Source organism: Engraulis encrasicolus, chromosome 1 (genome assembly GCF_034702125.1).
Source record: "Engraulis encrasicolus isolate BLACKSEA-1 chromosome 1, IST_EnEncr_1.0, whole genome shotgun sequence".
In the NCBI taxonomy this organism is placed as follows: Eukaryota; Metazoa; Chordata; class Actinopteri; order Clupeiformes; family Engraulidae; genus Engraulis; species Engraulis encrasicolus.
This window is the reverse complement of record NC_085857.1, coordinates 26772215-26793486: the sequence shown is the minus strand read 5'-3', so window position 1 is coordinate 26793486 and position 21272 is coordinate 26772215. Positions and strand designations below refer to the sequence as shown.

The window sequence follows — 21272 nt, the reverse complement described above, 5'->3', positions numbered from 1 at the left end:
TCCTGGTCTCCCATTCGTGAACGGCGTCTGAAGGTGGTGATCCACAATATATTTCTGAACAACATCCATGAGTTCAGCATAAGTAACACCCAAACCGCAATGACAGAATTTTAAAGAAGACAGAAACAGCAGTGTAAGGAACTTCAAATTAAAATAATTTGAAACACAGTAAATCCTCCCATTTAACTTGTTCTGTGTACTCTGACTTATTTTTTACAGCGTACCTGAAGACACTCAGAAATGTCTTTCTCCACTGCTGCATCGAAGAAAGTCTGACGTCCCTGTTGTGCCTCAACCCTGACCTTGGCCTTCACCCTCTCTCTCAAAGACTTTCTGTCCACACCACATTGCTTTGATAGTACAGACAAGTTCCTTAATTTTCCCTCACGATAAAGGCGACATGCCTCTACCATTCTGAGCATTGTTTAACCCTCAAGCGACTGGCCTGTTTTTGCGACTAATCTGACCGAGCGGGGTCATTTATGACCCCAAGGAGTTTATATAGAAATACCACTATATAAATTATTTTTTGGGGTTTATTCAAATTTATTTACATCTTGCACATACTTGTCCCTCATCTAAAGCAAAAAAAATGTGAATTTGAACATTTTATTGTTTTGCTAAAAATTAGTCAAACATGCATATGTATATGCTAAATATGATATATGCGCTCATTTGCATATGTAAACATCAAAATACAAAAAACATCCAATACATTTTTTCCTTCTCTGATCATCGGTAATCAACTGAGAAAGTTTCATGGTGATATCTATCTTTTAAATTTTTTAGCCTATTCACTTGTAGTAGTCTTACCATAATACTACAGTATATTTATGCTAATTATGGAAATTGCTAAAAGTGAAACTTTGGGAAACCAAGCTTAATTATATCCATTAGGCCCATAGATGATATTTCTGCAATAAAACTTTAGGGTACTCAACATTTCTGGGTTCATGAAATCACAGGATCAGAGAATATGGTAATTTACATAGACAAAACCATGTCTCAAACATATAATCTTATGCAAACTCAAAAATTTCTCTGAAACTTTTTCTGGACATTGTAGCTGTGGAAAGGTGTCTTCCAAATGTATTAGAGCAAATAAATGATTCAACTGATGCTTGAGCCTTTGAACAGCCATATAATAAAGAAAATTCTAAAAACGCCATTGATTTTTACACTGATGACTTATTTCCTCCCTTTTTGTTCATGAGGATGACTTCCATTTCATATTCTCATCATGTGTCTAGGACCACTGTGCCATGATATCAACAGATATGGAGCAATAGCAGAGGTAATGCTACCTGGGTACCCTCACAATATGCTTGGTTGGCTATCGCAGGGTTAGGCTATTTGTTTATATAATATATTATATTTTAATACTATAAATGTTTATATTGTGAATATTTTAGGTCAGCTGACCATGGCCTGCCCCAAGACACAAAATACAAAAACTAGAGTTTGAAAATTACAACAACAATGGACATTATGATGTTGAGTATCTCATGGATCCTCTCGGGGTCATAAATGACCCCGCAGGTGTTTTGATTATAAATCCCATATAGATGGTCCAATCCTCACAAAAATAATTAACAACACGCACAACATATGTATTGACAAACTCCTAGAAGGACAAGTTTTTCTGATGAAAATTGCAGAAATGGTGTATGAAAATATGTGCCCGGGGTCATAAATGACCCCAGTCGGTCGCTTTAGGGTTAAGGCCTCCCATCTATAGCCATAGAAAACTGCTGTGATTTGCGAAAGGTGAGCTCAGGATGATCTCTCGTGAATTGTTTGAACCATTTCCGTCCTGACCTCCCATTAGTGAATGGGGTCTGAAGATGATGATCCACAATATATTTCTGAACAACATCCATGAGTTCAGCATAAGTAACACCCAAACCGCAATGACAGAATTTTAAAGAAGACAGAAACAGCAGTGTAAGGAACTTCAAAGTTAAATAATTTGAAACACAGTAAATCCTCCCATTTAACTTGTTCTGTGCACTCTGGCCTGTTTTTTTACAGCCTACCTGAAGACACCTCAAAACGTCTTTCTCTACTGCTGAATTGAAGAAGGTCTGACGTCCCTATTGAGCCTCAAACTCTGACCTTGGCCTTAGCTCTCTCCCTCAAAGACTTTCTGTCCACACCACATTGTTTGGCTAGCACAGCCATGTTCCTTATTTTACCCTCACAGTAAAGGTGACATGCCTCTATCATTCTGGGACATTACTACATTGTATGGTGCATATTGTAAACATAACCCTTGTGAGCAAGCTTTTGAGCCACAGAAGCGATAGTCTCCATACCTGGGGAATCTCCCGGCAGCAAACATTCTCTTCTTCCGTGGACATTTTTTTCACAGTTCCCGCAAGTGCACCTAACAAACATGAGTGGTATTAGACCATTTTAGGTCCTTTTTTCAATCATATTCATATGATTTGTTGTGTGAAATGACTTGTTAAATAGTAACATTTGACTCTTATCTCAATTTTTATTCATGAGTTGATGTGAATTTCAAAACACTTCATTGAGAATTTTTTTTTAGTAAGAAGGTCAAAGGTCTGGCTGGGCTTTAAGGGTACCATTGGTTACACATCGGCCAGATCCATTTCCCTTTTGAGAAGCTCAAACCAGTGGGTTACTATGTCAGCATTGACTGAGGCCTGTGTAAAGAGTTGAAGTCAAAACACTATAGCTCCGCTTTGAAAATCTATTCAGGTCATACGACATTTCGACCCATCAGGGTCTTCATCACGCATGTGAGCATTGGTTAAGGCCTCCCATCTATAGCCATAGAAAACTGCTGTGATTTGCGAAAGGTGAGCTCAGGATGATCTCTCGTGAATTGTTTGAACCATTTCCGTCCTGACCTCCCATTAGTGAATGGGGTCTGAAGATGATGATCCACAATATATTTCTGAACAACATCCATGAGTTCAGCATAAGTAACACCCAAACCGCAATGACAGAATTTTAAAGAAGACAGAAACAGCAGTGTAAGGAACTTCAAATTAAAATAATTTGAAACACAGTAAATAATTTTTATTATGTTAAAATGGCACAGACATGTTCCTTATTGTACCCTCACAGTAAAGGTGACATGCCTCTATCATTCTGGGACAGATGCTGTAGTTCCTCCTCTTTGTTGACATGACCTTGCTGTAAACATGTGATTACACATACAGTGTTTTTTATATACAATGTCTGTAAACATATTGTATGATGTGTAGTAGTAGCATAATAATAATAACAATCATAAAAATCATAATGATGAATATGATTGCTGATAATACACTAATTCCACTAATAATATTGCATTACATATTACACTTGGGATAAAACCATCAGCTGTGTGTTATATATAATATGTAATGCAATTGCATTTAATGTTTCATGAGATATTTGTTCCACCTTGGAAAGAGTTTCTGGCATTAACCTAAATGTAATTTAAGGTTTAGTGGCCATCCTTGACTGTGGACAAGGGGACACTCTTTCTTGTCACAGGCCAGAATGAAAGAACCGTTATAACCAGTTTTTTCTCGTTTGTTTACACATTCTCTGGAATAATGTCTCGAATTCTCAAATCTCTACACACAAATCCAANAACGCCTTGTCTCAACACAATCTCTTCTAAAAAGGCAATTTTGATCTCAAAATACAAACACAATAATTTTAATTCACACTGATATGAACCATTTGAACATTAATGTAACACTACACTCGCATGATGCATAGTAGATTATTTTTTTTCAGTGCTCCACTACAGGGGGTGTATTTCTGCTGTGAAATACTGGAATATTGTTTGTTTTTTTAATTGACTCAGAGCACTGCAATGTGTGGTAGTAAGAATAGTTTACATCTTTTTCTGAAATTGAAAAAAGTTGCACTAATTTACTGTAAAATATTGGGTAACCACATGAAAGTTATTCCTTCTATTACAAATTTTAGAGATCAAGAACAAAAACAAAAAGTGTTTTTCTCACAGCATCCACTCATGTTTTCATCAATATCACATGCAATGTGTGTCCTTCTGGGGCGATGATTGCAGATTGTAAACGGGTATGAAAGGAGTTTGCCAATGTGATGAGGAAGTAGGCCTACATAGGCCTGTGTTGCATGAGAAAACCAGGGATTTTCTTCATGAAATATGTGTGTAATCCAGAGATTTGTGTGTAGTGAGTGTGTTTTAAACTGGAATTTGAGTGTAAGTTCAGTGACATTGCTATTATTATTATTATATTATTCATGTGCTCGAAACAAGTTTTGTCATATGACTTGAGCACCCCTGTGTGGTGTAATGGCATCATTGCATGTTTTTATTTTGCTATTATCTCCTCACCGTCATTATGCGGGGAAAGATCAGAATAACGCTGTAGAGGTGGTTATGTTTTTTTGTTTTGTTTTTAATAACCGGGAATGGTTTTTAAATACTTGATTATGCGATATGCATGCTTTCCACACCGCTGAATGCAGGTGACCAACTGAGACCACTTTTATTTTGACAACTGGAGGGAGAATCTACTGTGGTGTGTTTACGTTCACGTTTCCCCATTGCGCGCTTGAAAATGCAAATTAACATTACCTATTCAAGAAGTGTCAATTATTTCAATCTAGATTAGACTGCCCAAGGACCTTAATTATCAATGACATTTTTTTGTCATCCCGTAGCTATTTGAACTCAAGAACTCACTCACTTCCTGCTTTTCCCGGTGAAGACTTGTCTTACACCACCAGCATTCTACTTTCTCTGACTTCAGTTAGGAAAGATAATGTGAAGATTGGTTTGGATTTGTTGCAAAATTATAATTGCACTGGGAACCTCATTAAACCTCATTGTCTGCGCGCTAAGGATTGTCACCACACTTCTCAGAAAGTTGTATTGTAGTAGACCTACCGGTAGGCTAATGGTAGAATGACAATGGAGTGGAAGTTTTAACCTTGCTAGTAGGCTATGCAAAATCTTACTGGTCGAATAGTGCCTTCTCGACCCTGGTTTGGTATTCATTTAGTCTATTTTTCAGCGACTTCACTATCTGTCTCAACACGGCCCGTACAGACAACGGTTCTTTGAAGCAAACAGTCTGACATCGACGCGTAGTTCTTTGCTCTGAAGCTGCTGAGTTATAACCAGTAGGAGTTGAAGTGGTCAGTGTGACGATGATTCCAGCCTTGAACGGTGCCAGACAACTCGCCACAGGCATGAAACGTGCCGGTAAGAAACATTGCATTTCCTGTAGGATTGAAGGCTATATGGTTTGATTAACATTGTAACAACGGTGGTGACTTGTAACAACATGAAGTTGCCAGTCTATGTCAAGGTATCTAATGATGACAGTTTTGAAGAGAGACGCCTGTTGATTCAAGTTATGGGCCTACTATTAATCAGAGAGGTGTGTAAATTCACGGTGTAAGTACAGCACTAGCACATGATATTAAATAGCTGTCACACCGTTTACTCTATTGTAATGAGGTAGCTACTTGTTACTGTAACTGAAAACCTAACAAGAACCCACCACAAACTTGCAAAAATCCAATCCAACCAACACTCTACTGGTCTACTGGTTACTCCGGTGGGTTATTTGTGCTGGAAGTAGGCCTAAACTTTTTTTGTGTTGGAAGTAAGACATTTTTATTTTTGACATCTCTGCTATTGTTAGATCTGCTCAGACTGACATTTGCCCTACTATTAGGGTCATTTGTTTTATTGTGGCTGAATTAACGTGCCTTCTTCTGCAAGCAATTTGCATGTGTGCAATACACAGTTTTCTTAGGGTGAGTGATGCCAAGGGCCACTGACAGCTTTGGCCTGGGCCCTGGATAAAGTCATCTGAAAATCATCACTGAAACCCCAATTCTGGGCCCTCTCTTTCCCAGGACCCCTTTGCCCCACCTCAATTCAACCTCCCGGTGGATGCAGCTTGTGTGTGTGTGTGTGTGTGTGTGTGTGTGTGTGTGTGTGTGTGTGTGTGTGTGTGTGTGTGTGTGTGTGTGTGTGTGATTGGATGGAAAAAGCCTCAGGATAGGCTGTATGACCCAAGAATGCAACTCTAGTCCCCACTCCCTAGATCAGGGGTGGGGAACCTCTGTCTCGAGGGCCGTTTGCGGCCCTTGAGGTCGTTTTATCCGCCCCCGATATGATTTTAATGTTATGCAGCTTCACATGAAATGTGACATATTTTGTGAAGGAATATTAGAAAATTATATTTGCAATACAATTACGTTATATTCAGGGGTCCTAGAAAAGGTGCGGACTGTTTTAAATGTAGCTGCCTGCCTTCAATATAGACCTAAAGTGCAGGGGGAAATCCTCGTTTGTGTTCATAATACGACCCTCGGATGAATTTGAAGTGGCCCCTCGCATGAAAAAGGTTCCCCACCCCTGCCCTAGATCTTTCATTCATTCATGGGGTCAAGTTATGGGGTACAGTCCATTCCCGCTGTCAGCCAAGGCACAACTACTTTTGGGGGACATTTACCCATTCAACATCCCGATTACAAACGAGAGAAAGACCTTTGAACTGCGCTTGTGCGAGACATTGAATTAAACTTCTATCGTCAGCGACCTCAACACGAGGCCACCAGCTCAAGGGAGGACTGGAGTTTGGTTAATGGGATGTACCCTTGGTGGAGTCAGTGCTCTGGGGTGCCAGATGTGTCCAGTCCACAGACATCCCAAACAGCCCAGTTTGGATGGAAGGCGTTTTAATCTGGCAACCCTGTCAGTGCTTTCGTCTGCCCTTCCCTATGACTAAAGCCAGGAGTATTGTTACCCAATGCTATACGCATGTGATGTGGTGCTCTGTATGATCAGAATGATAAACATGAGTGGGTCAAAGACGTCCAACATGACACTGTCCTTCAGTGCATACAGATGCTTTTGCTTACTGTAACTGTGAAAAACATGACATTTCAAAACATTTTTTTTGAAAACTGAATGCATGAAAGCCAAGCCAAAAAAAATATTTCCAAAAAATCTCTTTTTTTGCATTTACAGTGACCAAAAGTATCCGTTGCACTGAAGGACGTCTTTGACCCGAGTGTGTGCTATGGTGTGTGGTGCATGATCTGTAAACACGGTCAACAAATACTACTCGCTTCCTATGCTACTGTGTGTGATCATCGATAAAAAAAAAAAAAAAAGACCACCAAGTATGAATTACTTTTGTAATCCTTCTTTGTAAAGCCACAGAGTTCCGGTTGCCGGTGCCCTGGGGCGAGCTGAGGGGCCAGGTGTGGGGCCCTGAGGAGGGGCGTCCAGTGTTATGCATGCACGGATGGGCAGACAACTCGGGCTCCTTCAACCCATTGATACCGCTGCTGCCACAAGGTAGGGTGTGAGTGCGTGCGCGTGCATGTGTGTGCGGGGGGCACGCGTGCGTGCATGTGTCCATGCGTGCATGTGTCCATGCGTGCATTCATGCATGTATTGTATGTCTATTCAATATTGGAGGTGTGAGGCTGTAACTAGCAATGCTGTGCAATATTGCCCACTCTTTACAATACATCTATGATGAAGTAACAACAGTATAACAATACACAACCGTATCTCTGTCATTTTTTGAAGTTTTCACGGAAAAAATGGGGAAATTAACTTTAAACTTCGTGGTGCATTCACGTTATTGCCCGTTTTTCGTGGTTGGGCAACGCTTCCGCTGCCTATTCATTTGAATTGCCCGACTGCTGCCTAGCGACCCACTAGTTTGACGCCCTTTCGGTACCGTCACATGGTAATCAAACATTTCAAACAAGCAATTTAGGGTTAGGGTTAGGTTTAGGTTTAAGGTTAGGGTTAAGGTTAGGTTTAGGTTTAGGGTCATATGACATAAGGCGTAAGTACTGAAAGGGCGTCGAATTAGTGAGTCCCGAGTGTATCAGCAGTGTTCTGTCAGCACCCCCTCCCCGCCCCTGCAGACGCTTGGATAACCATAGCAACAACACGAGCTGAAAATACAGACAGAGAGCGCCTGTGCAGAAATACGCTTTGAGCGCCTGTGCAGAAATACGCTTTGACGTTGGCAGTGTAGCTTTCAAATGCAAACGAGGATGCATATCGTAAATCAACCACGAGACTCAAATCGTAAAACGACCACGAGTCGCTAGGCAGCAGTCGGGCAATTCAAATGAATAGGCAGCGGAAGCGTTGCCCAACCACGAAAAACGGGCAATAACGTGAATGCACCACAAAGTTTAAAGTTAATTTCCCCATTTTTTCCGTGAAAACTTCACGAAATGACCGAGATAGGGCTCAATACAAAGGTGCTATACTTTTTTTGGGGGGGAGGGGGGGGGTAGTATGATATTACAAAAGCTTAAACCATGTCATATCATAACATCAGTGTTACAGATTCCTAAACCATCAGGCTACATTGAGCTGTGTTAGTGTATAACATTCTCTGTGCAACTCCTCATAACTTTTGCTTTGTAACCCTTTGTGTCATCTGTCTGTCCAGATTGGCGGTGTGTGGCTGTGGACATGGCGGGCCATGGTCTCTCCTCCCCCAGGCCTCCTGGAGTCCTCTACACCTTCCCTGCATACGTCAACGACGTCAGGAGAGTCGTGGAAGGTACAGAACATACAGTAGAACTGATGAAAATGTAGCGAACTTTTGGCCCTACCGTGGCTGATATGGTAGGGCACACGGTTCGATTCCCGGTCCGGGTCCTTTGCCGGTCCTTCCCCATCTCTCTCTCCCAGCTCACTTCCTGTCTCTCCTTCACTATCCTGTCTCACAAAAAACAATAAAGGCTGAAAAGCCCCCCAAAAATACTTAAGAAAATATAGCAAACTTTCAGAATAATGTTACTGACACATGTAAGGGATAACGGCTGACGAGGTGAGCGGTTCCACAAAGGTAATGGGGCGGCGGCGACTCTGAACTGTGGCGACATGCGCAGCACGCCAAGCCATTAACCCATTGTGTCCTGGAGCGACATACACGCTACATTCAAGTTCTTGATATTTTAGCTATTTTATTAAAGATGTGGGTATGTTAGAGCTGAATGAACACTCTACCAGTGCAAAATGAAGGTTTTATATTTGAAATGTAACCTATTTCATGTTTGTATGTGCTTCGGAGGCTGAGATATTTAGGATTTAATAGGCAGAAGGCAAAATGGGTTAACTTTGTGGTACTGGTCGACCTCGAAGGCTGTTATCCCGCTTATCTGGCTTAAGGGTAGGGTACCTTTTCATCCATTACTTGTCTGAAAAGATGTAGGAACCATGCCATCTGCACCAGAATATTGTGTGCAAGATAGACATGTTGCGTCATACATGCGACTAGGTTGGACACACGCCTAGACTCTTCCTTTGGAATGCCGACGTTGTGATTATTTATTTTTCTGTAGACAATGTACATGGTTTCTACACCGCTGTTCCTTGGATACCGTTGGCATTCCAAACAAAAGATTCCAAGCACGTCTAACTTAAATGCACACTTGACGCCTGACCTGTTCCACGGAATGAATGGTCATCAGCCAGTCAGAAAAGAGAATGTCGTTGCGAAGGCAGATACCGGTACATCTTTTTCCATAGTTACATCGCCTGCACACACCTTCTATGACCATCTCTCTCTCTCTCTCTCTCGCTCTCTCTCTCTCTGCAAGAGATTGGTTGTGGTTCGTGCATGACTGGAGACATTCTCAGAGAACAGCAAATGGACAATTTTGCCCTTAGATTGCAACAGTACGTCAGTCTAATCTAACACAATATTCATTATTATTAATATGCCTGTGTGTTTATCACAAGTGAAGTCTTGCTGTCCTCATTCACAATGAATTGTATGTATTTACTATTATATAAGTACTGTATGTGGTTAATATGAAGGACAGTAGGATATGTGTGCTGCTGTCCTTGTTGGTTGCTGAGCCGTTGCCTCTGGTAATTACAATGTTATGCAAGGAACAGCTGTGGCATTAGTACCCAAGTGGATACAAAGCTATTTCTAGATAATTGTCAAAGTAGTTTGAGCTTCAAGCTTTCTATGAAAAGTACCATATACATTCTTCTTCTTCTGTCTGTTGTCACATGGCTCTGTGTCTATGGGGATGATTGGTCTCTACTGTATGGTAATGTGTGCTAATGTGTGCTAATGTATGCTACTGTATGGTAATGTGTGTGCTCCATGTTCCCCACAGCGCTTCAGTGGAAGAGGTTCTCCATACTTGGCCACAGCATGGGTGAGACTCTACAGTGCAGCCTGCAATATTTTAGAAAAGAGAAAAAAAAGAGTTTACTGTGTTGTCATGTGGGGCAGCAATGGTCGTCAGGTCAGCTCAAAGCTTAGCTTATTAGTATTATTGCATTACACTTAACTGGCGCTTTTATCCAAAGCGACCTGAAAGTTATTTGCAAGGTATTGGTTACAGTCCCTGGAGCAATGTGGGGTTAGGTGCCTTGCTCAGGGGCACTGGATGGTGGTGTAGGATGTGGTGGGGGTTGAAGCTGCAACTCTGTGATCCACAGTCTAACTCCCTAACCATTACACTATGGCTGTCCCATGGCTTAGCTTCCTTTCTACGTGAACTGTTGCTCGACCTGTAAGCCACATGGAAGCCCCTCAAGCATGAACAGTGTATGTGTAGAATCATGTTTACAAAAATAAATGCAAACAAATATTATCCAAACCTGTAGCCCTGCAATGTCTATAGTGCAGCTGTCTCACTAAAAAGACCAGAGGCCAAGGGTCACAGCCTCTTTCTGTGTCATGCTTGCTGGGCAGAAGCTCTGCTTGTGTCATGCTCATTATGGCCTGTGTAGGTGAAAGTTGAGTGGCCAAAGTCCGTCTCCATATCATGAGATTCCTACCCTCAGCCCTGGGGCCTTTAGTGAATGTTTCCTGTGTATGAGCTATGGTGTTGCATGGCTGGTCCCCAAGGAGTGTGAAACCGAATACAGTAAAATCTGCCCAATTTCTGATATCGGCGTACTACTGTTATAAGATTTGGACATGCCCATATTAAGACGGCTATTATAAAGCCAGTTGAGACGAAATCTAAATTAGCGAAATAACAGATACAGCAGCAAACATCCACGATTGGTGAGGAACACTATTCCTATTCAGAAAAGGGGCCAAATGTTCAAAATAGTGTCCTTTTAAATATTTTTTTGATATACTTTAAATTAGAGATGCACCGGATCCTGATTTTTAGGATCCTGCCGGATACCGGATCCACTGCTTAAGATCCTGCCGGATCCGGAACCGGATACCGGATCCTACGAAAGGGTTGAAACACATAGCCTTCTCACACACGGGGGCCCTTTTTATCACGTTTGCTCAAACTATTTTGACTGAAAAGCCTCGGCTACCGGATCCTGTGAAAAACCCTATTATCCTGCCGGATCCGGAACCGGATCTTGGATCCGGTGCATCTCTACTTTAAATGTGCTATTTCTTTTTACGCAATCCCAATACACTAACCATCTTTTCCTGTGGTGTGTTTATTTACAGGGGGAAATGTGGGTGGAATGGTAAGTATCGAATGCCTCTGTATTCCTCTGTACCAGTCGTGCCATTGGCTCACACTAACAGGAAGTTGTTTGTAATTGGTTGTACAGAACAGGAATAGGTTTACACATGAATGTTGACTGTAGCTGGATGTCTTGACATGAATGTGGTTGCTACCACCCATTTATCACGTTTGTTTTTTTTGGGAATCAAATTGAACCAAAGATTTGAAATGAATGTGGTAGAAGCTGTTATTGTTTTCTTGCCTGAGGAATTCACTCAATTGTTTAGACTTCTTTCCATTGATTTGTTGTTCTTGTGACAGTGCGGCTTGATGTTGACGCTGTCGGGTGTTTGTTTGTTTGTTTGTTTGTTTGTTTGATAGTTCAGCGCCCTCTTTCCTGAGATGGTGGAGTCCCTGGTGCTTCTAGACTCATTTGGATTCCTGCCCACAAACACGGTACGTACAGTGGAAATTCTGTCATGAATGAAATAATGGCTTCAACTTGCTCTGCTTTTATCCATCCATCCACCTATCCATCCATCCATCCATCCACCTTTTCCATCTAATTCCATCCATCCATCTCTTTATCCATCCATCTCTTTATCCATCCATCCATCCATACATTCATCCATCTATCCAGCCATCCATCCACCCACTCATCCCTCTCTCCATCCCTCCAGAAAGAGTTGCCCAGTATCATGAGGAGGGGTATGGAGGAGATGATCAGGCTGGAGAAGAGTGAGCGAGAGGGCAGGAAGGAGAGAGTTTACACCTATGACCACGCCAAGCAGAGGTAACCATGCCCTTACCACTTTCTTTCTTTCTTTCTTTCTTTCTTTCTTTCTTTCTTTCTTTCTTTCTTTCTTTCTTTCTTTCTTTCTTTCTTTCTTTCTTTCTTTCTTTCTTTCTTTCTTTCTTTCTTTCTTTCTTTCTGTCTTTCTTTCTGTCTGTCTGTCTCTCTCGCTCTCTCTCGTTCCATGCAATCTCATAGTGCCAACAGAGTAATATGATAGATAGCAAATGCACCACAATACACCACAATACAAATGCACCACAATACAATACAATACAATACAACATAGGGCAGTCATGGATAAATTAGGGCATCAGACTTGTAGCTCAAAGGCTAGATTTGACTCCTGCCCTGTCAGGTTGATTGCGGGGGGGTAATTAACCAGTGCTCTCCTCCATCCTCCTCCATGATACCCTGAGCATGGTACTGTACTGCAGCTTTGCCCCCTTGCACGGGTGAGGCATAAATGCAATTTTGTTGTGTGTAGTGAGCACTGTGTCCTGTGTAGTGCTGTGTCACAATGACAATGGCATTTCCCCATGTGGGCTTACGTTCACTTTCACTACAGAAATACATTTCGGTTTGTTGCCATAATTGCCCTAATTTTAATTTAAAAAAAAAAAAAAACTAATGCATAAGTAACATAGCATAACATAACATAAGTATTCATCTTTTAATTCTTGTTTTCAATGTCACAAACATTTTATGACTATGTCATTAAGTGACATTCGGTTATGGTAAAGACAGCCCTAACAATTTCAACTTTTCATGACCATAAAACGTTCATGACGTTTATGACATTGACATCATGACACTGTTATGACACTATTTTATGTCATACTTATGATGGCGGCGTCAACATAAGTGTAATTCTCCATTCTTTTCTGATAGGCTACTGGAAGTCAACCCCAAACTAACAGACGAGTCAGCTAACCACCTTCTGGAGAGAGGACTGAGGGAGGTGGAAGGAGGTAGGACATCACTTTCCAGCAGTTCATGCTAATTGTAAAAGTGATACTGTCCCATTTTTGTAAATAATTTCATTTTACACCTCTCCTTCAGTTTAATAACTGAGTTTTACCTTTTTCCTGTACTTCCTGCTGTTCTCTGAGTAAGACGGAGCAAATTTTACCTCCAAGCTAGCAATTAGCATTGAATCCTATGAGACCTGCTGGCGGCTAACCATTGGGAAAGTTCATGTATGAATTTATTTATTTTTTTTAATTTGATGGCGGTGGTAAGTATTCATCAAAAAGGTAACATTAGTGAATGAGTAGCATGAATACTGGAAATAAACAACTAAAAATCTTACACAGTGTAACTTTAATACTAAGGGGTCGGTATGCAGGTTTATGATGGGGTCCAGAAGGCGTGAGATTGAGAGCCAGTGATATAAATGTTTGTGTCACTGATTTGCCTATCCTGCCACTGTGCCCACAGGTTTTGTGTTTACCAGGGACATCAGAGTCAACTTTGTGAGTATATTCATCTAATACTGGCCTCATGTCTACAAACACAAAATGCTACACGTACATACATTTTGATCCAAATGTATTTATTTTTGGCTAGAAATTGACTTCAAAGCTCCTACCAAATCTGTCATGTGCCTTCTTAAAATGCATACAGTATAAGGTGTGTGTGTGTGTGTGTGTGTGTGTGTGTGTGTGTGTGTGTGTGTGTGTGTGTGTGTGTGTGTGCCCGTTTGTAAATGTGTGTGTGTGTGTGTGTTTCAGAAAAATGTAACCCGTATTAGTCTGGAGCAGAGTCTAGAGCTGCAGTCCAGGATCCAGGCCAGAATACTACTGCTGATGTAAGAGGAACACACACACACACACACACACACCTCACACAACTATTCTCACTCTTTTATTTTCTCCCTCTCTCTTTTCTTTTCTCTCTAGCTCTCTCTCTCTCTCTCTCTTTCGCTATATATCTCTCGCTCTGTTTTTCTCTTGCTGTGTCTCTCTCACTCTCTCGCGCTCTGTCTTTCTCTCTCTCTCTCTCTCTCCCTCTCTCTCTCTCTCTATTTCTCTTTCCCTCTACATCGCTCGCTCTCTGTTTCTCTCTGCCTCTCTCTGCCTCTCTCTGCCTTTCTGTCTTTCTTCTTCTAGCTCTAACTTTTCCTCCACTCTCTCTCTTCTCCTCTCTGTTTTTTACAAAGCCCTTCATGATTTTTGTTTGTCTGTTCGTTTTTTGCTCTGGTATTTTTTGCTCCTCCTCCTCCTCTCTTAATCCCTCTCTCCTCCTCCTCCATCTCTCTCCTCCATCAATCACTCTCTCCTCCTTTAATCCCTCTCCTCCTCCTCCATCAATCCCTCTCTCCTCCTTCAATCCCTCTCCTCCTCCTCCTCCTCCAATCCGCCTCCCCCAATCCACCTCTCCTCCTCCCCCTCCAATCCCTCTCCTCCTCCCCCTCCAATCCCTCTCTCCTCCACCTCCTCCTCCTCCTCCTACAATCCCTCTCCTCCTCCTCCCCCTCCTCCCTCCTCCCTCTCTCCTCCTCTTCCATCTCTCTCCTCCTCCTCCTTCTCCTCCTCCTCCTCTCTATCCCTCTCTCCTCCTCCTCCATCTCTCTCCTCCTCCTCCTCCTCCTCCTCCTCCTCCATCAATCCCTCTCCTCCTCCTCCTTCAATCCCTCTCCTCCTCCTCCTACAATCCCTCTCCTCCTCCTCCCCCTCCTCCTCCATCAATCCCTCTCCTCCTCCTCCTCCATCAATCCCTCTCTCCTCCTCCTCCAATCCGCCTCTCCGCCTCCCCCAATCCCCCTCTCCTCCTCCCCCTTCAATCCCTTTCTCCTCCTCCTCCTCCATCATGCAGGGCTGATGCAGGCCTGAATAGAGTCTTCCAGCTTCCTGAGGAATGCTCAGACGCCCTTATGAATGGCTACCAGAAAGTGAGGACACCACCCACACACTCTACACACACACACACACACGCACACACACACACACACACACACACACACACACACACACACACACACACACACACACACACACAGTACTCTCTTGCTCTCTCTCTCTCACTCACTCACTCACTCACTCACACACACACACACATCCTAGAGGTAGAGTTGTGAAAGTGGCACAGGTCAGATTGTGTGCATGTGTACTTGCAATGTAATATTCAGAAGAGTGTTGTACTCTTGGTAAATTATTCACCATTTACCACTTCTGCCACACAGAAGAAAGCATACTCACATACTCACTTATTAGTCAGGTTCATTACGTTTGGATCTGAACCTTTCGCTGGATTTTTATGGGGATTTGGAAAACTATACATTTTTGAAAAGTATATTGTATAAGCAATCAGAAAAACCATGTTTCCATTTGCACAAATGTCTGCATGGCGGCCATCTTGGATTTTTCAAAATGGCTTCCGAAAAACCATAATTTTGCAATATCTCAGCTTCTGAATGAGCTAAAACATTGATTCAAACTGCTAAACCTACATTTTCAGGGTCACTGAATCTACTGGTGGTAGTTTTAATGTTCTCAGACAGTTTGTTACCATGCTAATTTATTTGAACTGGTGATTTACCGTATAGTATCTACAAGTAGATGCATGTCTGTCAAGCCCACCATACAAAACATCCCAGCTAGAATGTGCAGAACAGTTTACGTGTCCAGCATTGTGCTGTATATATCCAGGCTTGCTTGTGCAAAGCTCATACCAGCTACATTGTATCCAGTAAACAGGAGCAGTGCCATGTAGTGAAAATAATGAATGTCAACAGGCGTTAAATTTTTGCCTTTTGCCTTCCTTCAGCATGCATGTATTTTCTGTATGATGATCCTGGAATCTGACTGCAAGACACAGTTACAAATCAAGTAATAAATTGTTGTTATTAATATTGTTAATGCACATACTGTCATTAACTGGTGTTGGTGATGGTGGTGGAGTGCAATGGTGAGGGTTCTGTTTGCTGTTTGTTCTGGTTACAATCATGGGTGAAGAGCATCGAGGTGAACAAGAGGCATTATCAAGCATTATGAGCTCATTAACTGGAAGCTGTGTGTTTTATGCCAGTCTGACGATGCCAAAAGGTGGTTCTGGTCCAGAATCCAAGATTAGATGCCGATGGACATGTACTGGAAGTAGTTCAAGAGGGGGCCAGTCTGAGTGATGGGGGCTATGTTAAAAATCAAAAAGACGACTGCAGAACTGCACTAGGACAGGCCACAACCTCCCAGTGATGCAGCAACCTTCTGCACTGCTTCCAGGCAGGCCAAGAGAAATGTAAATATTGTTTTCTGATCTAAAAAAAATCGGGAACTCCACTCACTTGGTCGGAAACCAGTCAACCAGAGTAGCAAACCTATGGAGGCAGTCGGATCAACCGTGCCGTTTGGGGAAACGTTAATTGTTAATAGTCTCGAAAAAATGACTGAAAAAATGACTGACCCAGGCACCTCAGCATCTGATTCTTCTCCACTATCCACAAGATTTCGTACGAGTCCACTCGATAAGAAACCATGCTTCTTCTACCAAAAGGACGATAGTGAACTGCTTTATCAGGTCAAAACTGCAAATGGCAGTAAAACTTTAAAGGCTGCTGTAAAGTCCCAGAATCCCACCCTGAAAACAAGAATGACCACCAGCATCTCAGCAGATGATGCACATTCAATTGCTGTCCAATATCACAAAGATTGCATTCAGTAGAAAGTGGCTGAAAAAGAGAATTCTCACAGTCTTGCCATAACTGAAATCTGTCTGTTCTAAATGACCTAAAGAAGTCAAAAGTCTCTACTATCCAGAAGCATGTGAAGAAGACATGGTTCATGCTGCAATGACAACTGATGAATATGATAACATGAAAGCAATTTACAAAGCAGCACAGGTGACAAGGACAAACATTGCAACCTCCACTAAGACAGGCCAGGGAACAGATGCCATACAAGTATCCAGCAACATCAATGATGTCCCAGCTGAATTGTACAGACTAGCAAGGGTGTGTCTCTCTTTCGGCCACTTTCTACTGAATGCAAGTTCATGATTCTCCAAGGCTTCTGAATCAAGCATGTTGACATACATTTTTTTCAATGATATCCATGCTTTGTTTTGTGTTTCCACATCAATACGGTTGATCAGCTCAAGCAGACATGTTAACGTCAAGGCTTCTTTGAGAGTTGTATTTCTGTCAGGCCTGAGTCTCGCCGTACATGACACATGTTTTGTCCCACAATCTTTGTGATATCATACATCAATTGCATGTGCATCATCTGCTGAGATGCGGGTGTTCAGTCTAGTTTTGAGTGTGAGATTCTGGGACTGTTCCAAAGCAGCCTTTGGAGATTTTCCGGCATTTGCAGTTCTGACCAGATAAAGTAGTTCTCCATCGGGTCATCCATTTCTGTTCATCCTCTCTTCTTGCCACGCTTCTTGGCTGTGCACCGTCCTGTAGAAATGATGTGCATGTTGGTTGCTTGCATGCTGTATTTGAACCTTGTTGGTTGCACCTGAGTGACAGGAGAGATGCTAGACTGCTTTCTGTGTCCCTGGTGTCTCAGCTGTGCAGTTCTGCAGTCGTCTTTTGATTTTAACATAGCCCCCATCACTCAGACTGGCCCCCTCTTGAACTACTTCTCGTACATGTCCATTAGTGTCTAATCTTGGATTCTGGACCAGAACCACCGTCTTGGCATCATCAGACTGGCATAGAATACACAGCTTCCAGTTAAGGAGCTCATGGGCTTGACATGTCTCTTGTTCACCTCGATGTTCTTCACCCATGAATATAACCAGAACAAACAGCAAACAGAACCCTCACTGTTACACTAAAGCACACTCACCAACACCAGTTAATGACATGCTCGTATGTGCATTAATAATATTAATAATATTAATAACACCAATTGATTTATCACTCTGTCTTGCAGTCAGTTTCCAGTATTATCATACAGAAAATGCATGCATGCTGAAGGATTCCCCCAAATGAAAAAATTGAACACCTGCTGACACTCAAAACATTCACTATGTGGCGCTGCTCCTGTATACTGGATACAATGTAGCTGTGAGATTTGCACAGGCAAGCCTGTAAATGTACAGCAAAATGGTGGACATGTAAACTGTACCAGTTTTGCACATTCAAGCAGGGATGTTTTAAATGGTGGGCCATCTACTCATAAATACTATAAATCAATAGTTCAAATAAATTGGTGTGGTAACAAAATGTCTGACAACAATAAAACTAACACCATTAGATTCAGTGACCCTGAAAATGTTGGTTAAGCAGTTAAAATCAATGTTCTAACTTATTCAGAAGCTGAGAAATGACAAAATATAGGTTTTTCGGACGCCATTTTGAAAAATCCAAGATGGCCGCCACCTGTGCAAATGGAAACATGTTTTTTCTGATTGCTTATACTATCTACTTTTCAAAAATGTATAGTTTTCCAAATCCCCATAAAAATCCAGCAAAAATACATAATGAACTTGACTATATCCACTCAAAAGTGTTTTAGACCATATTGAGGGCTGATTTTCATTCTTATTTCCTTATGTTTCCCTCCACCCTTCTCCCCTTTCTATCTTTTCCACCTCTTTATTTCTTTCTTTTTTTCTTTCTTTCTTTCTTTCTTTCTTTCTTTCTTTCTTTCTTTCTTTCTTTCTTTCTTTCTTTCTTTCTTTCTTTCTCCTCTCCATATTTCTCTTCTGACATCAAACTCTACTTCTTCTTCTTCTCCTGTCTTCTCTCACTGTCCTCCGTCCTTCTTTACCATTCTCTCTCTTTCTGCACCTCTCCTCATCCTCCTCTTTTCTTCTTCTTTCCCCTCTCCTCTCTCTCTCTCCTGTAGAATAAGAACCTGAAGATGGTGACAGTGGCGGGTGACCACCACGTCCACATGAACCAGCCAGAGGCCGTAGCCACCATCATCACCGAATTCCTGCAGCCAGCCCCCGACAACACAGCCAAGTTATAACACACATTTATTTTATAGGAAAGTTATAGGAAAGGGCAGGGCCGGGTTAACACACAGGCTAGATATGGCTGCAGCCTAGGGGCCCCCACCTATTAGATAAAGTGTTGTGAATGTGTGTGTGTGTGTGTGTGTGTGTGTGTGTGTGTGGGGGGGGGGGGGGGGGGGGGGGGGGGGGGGGGGGGGGGGGGGTGTCAATAGTTGTGGATTTGTAATAACATGCTGAATTGAAAAATTTGTCTGAGTTTTCAATCTTGTTGCTACTCATTCCTGGCTCGGAATTATGATGTCTTCTACCTAATTGTATAGCTGAATGTGCCTTCTGCGGGGCCTACAGCAACTTACTGTATAGCCCATGCCATCTTAATCCGGCCCTGTATAAGGGTCCACTATTTAGTATTAGTTAAAGGTAGAGCATGTCATTTTTTAGTTTTAGTTTAGGCATGGCACAATTTCGCACCAATTTCACAATTTCCCTTGCTTATTTTGCTGGTCTCGGCAAAAGTAAAGCAGCAGAAATTAGGTTAGCGTTCAGCATGGTTTTGGTTCTAGAGTTTTAGAGCATTTTTCGCAACTCAACACGGCAACAGAACTTTGCAGACACGACGGGAAAACTGTACAGACTTTGTCACGTGAAAAAAGTGCTTTTCTAACCAGCAAAGGCGTCATAGGGTCATTTCACGTGAAATCAGACACTTTGGGACCCGACCGACACAGATGTCAATCATACTTGCTGTGCTTGTTTAGTAGCAAGGTAGCACCCCAGAACTGGCTGTAGGCTGAATGTATAGTGTCAAGGCTGAATGCATAGTGTCCTACCCTCATATGTAAACCTTTGTTAGTCTGTTTCTCCCTTAATATTGGTGTCAGATTCACACAAATGCAGTTCTGGGGTGCTACCTTGCTACTAAACAGGCACAGCAAGTATGATTGTAATCTCTGTCGGTCGGGTCCCAAAGTGTCTGATTTCACGTGAACTGACCCCATACCTCATTGTGGAATGCACTTGCATGGAATAAATAAAGGCCTTCTCATGACGACAGTCTGCTGTACCTTTTAACAAATGCTAAATAGTGGACACTTATTATTATAAAATGTTAGCATTTCACATTTCTACGTTTTTTCACTTGACTTTTACACAACACAATCGCACAACAGTGCCTTGCTCCTCACAAAACAGACAAGTAACACATCATCATCATTATGGTCACAGAGTAAACACTAATGCTCATAGTTCAAGTAGTTGTAACAAGGATACCAGACTGAAACATGTTAAACTTGCTGCAATACATTGTATGTAACGATTATATTGTAACTAGATGTTACCGAACCCTATTGGCTGTACTGTAAGACCAACATCATTTTAGAGCTGTAATATTGTGGTGTGTGTGCGTGTGTGTGTGCGTGTGTGTGTGTGTGTGTGTGTGTGTGTGTGCGCGTGCACTTGCGCGTGCGCGTGCGCGTGCGCGTGCGCGCGATGCCATACCAACTGTGCCTATGAGTGTCACCAGAGAGTAATAAAATGAAGCCAATATCAAACAGTTTTAATTGGTTGTCATTGTTCACTGAAGGAAATACACACTAAGTCGATCACACACACTAGCCTTCTGAAACAAACCACTAACATGGAAAATGGCTCAAGACACTTGTACAATCCGAATGTGTGCGTGTGAGTGTCTGAGAGTGAGTGTGGTGTGTGTTTGTGTGTCTTGTTTCTGTGTCAAAGTGATACAGGTAGGATGTGTTTGCATGCTTTCACTTGTCTGTTTGCGTGCTTGCATGTGTGCATATCTCTGTGGGTGGTCTGGTATAGCTTCCATGTCACCCCCTTGTATTGTTGTGATTGACCCCATCTGACAGTTGGCTGTGCTCTGTGAATAAATACTGTGGATGAGCGTTTGACAGTGTGTGTGAGTGTGTGTGTATGCTGTGTCACAGTTTAAGCTTTATTGACAGGTGTGTGTGTGTGTGTGTGTGTGTGTGTGTGTGTGTGTCGGAGCGTCAGAGCTGAAGTTTTCTTGACAGGACCCACTTAGTGTGTGTGTGTGTGTGTGTGTGTGTAGTAGTAGTAGAAGGACTTTGACAGGCTTTGTGTGTGG

At 42.2% G+C, this 21272-nt stretch overlaps 1 protein-coding gene across 1 annotated transcript; it reads left to right on the top strand.

Annotated features, from left to right (window-relative positions):
• Positions 1 to 4729: 4729 nt before the first annotated feature.
• Positions 4730 to 19301, top strand: serhl (serine hydrolase like). Its single transcript, XM_063209215.1, has 13 exons — positions 4730 to 4905; positions 5031 to 5221; positions 7193 to 7336; positions 8460 to 8573; positions 10147 to 10188; positions 11460 to 11479; positions 11842 to 11916; positions 12141 to 12253; positions 13145 to 13224; positions 13694 to 13728; positions 13987 to 14063; positions 15071 to 15146; positions 19051 to 19301. Exons 2-13 carry the CDS (start codon positions 5167 to 5169, stop codon positions 19174 to 19176), a joined length of 957 nt encoding a protein of 318 aa, XP_063065285.1. The 5' UTR covers positions 4730 to 4905; positions 5031 to 5166; the 3' UTR covers positions 19177 to 19301.
• The last annotated feature ends 1971 nt before the right edge of the window (positions 19302 to 21272 follow it).

Bases quoted from the DNA above. Each gene is read 5' to 3' on its own strand.
- serhl (XM_063209215.1), top strand. From the start codon at position 5,167: ATGATTCCAGCCTTGAACGGTGCCAGACAACTCGCCACAGGCATGAAA. The intron at 5,222-7,192 runs GTAAGAAACATT...TTCTTTGTAAAG, and splicing joins CACAGGCATGAAACGTGCCG to CCACAGAGTTCCGGTTGCCG. The intron at 13,729-13,986 runs GTGAGTATATTC...TGTGTGTTTCAG, and splicing joins GGGACATCAGAGTCAACTTT to AAAAATGTAACCCGTATTAG.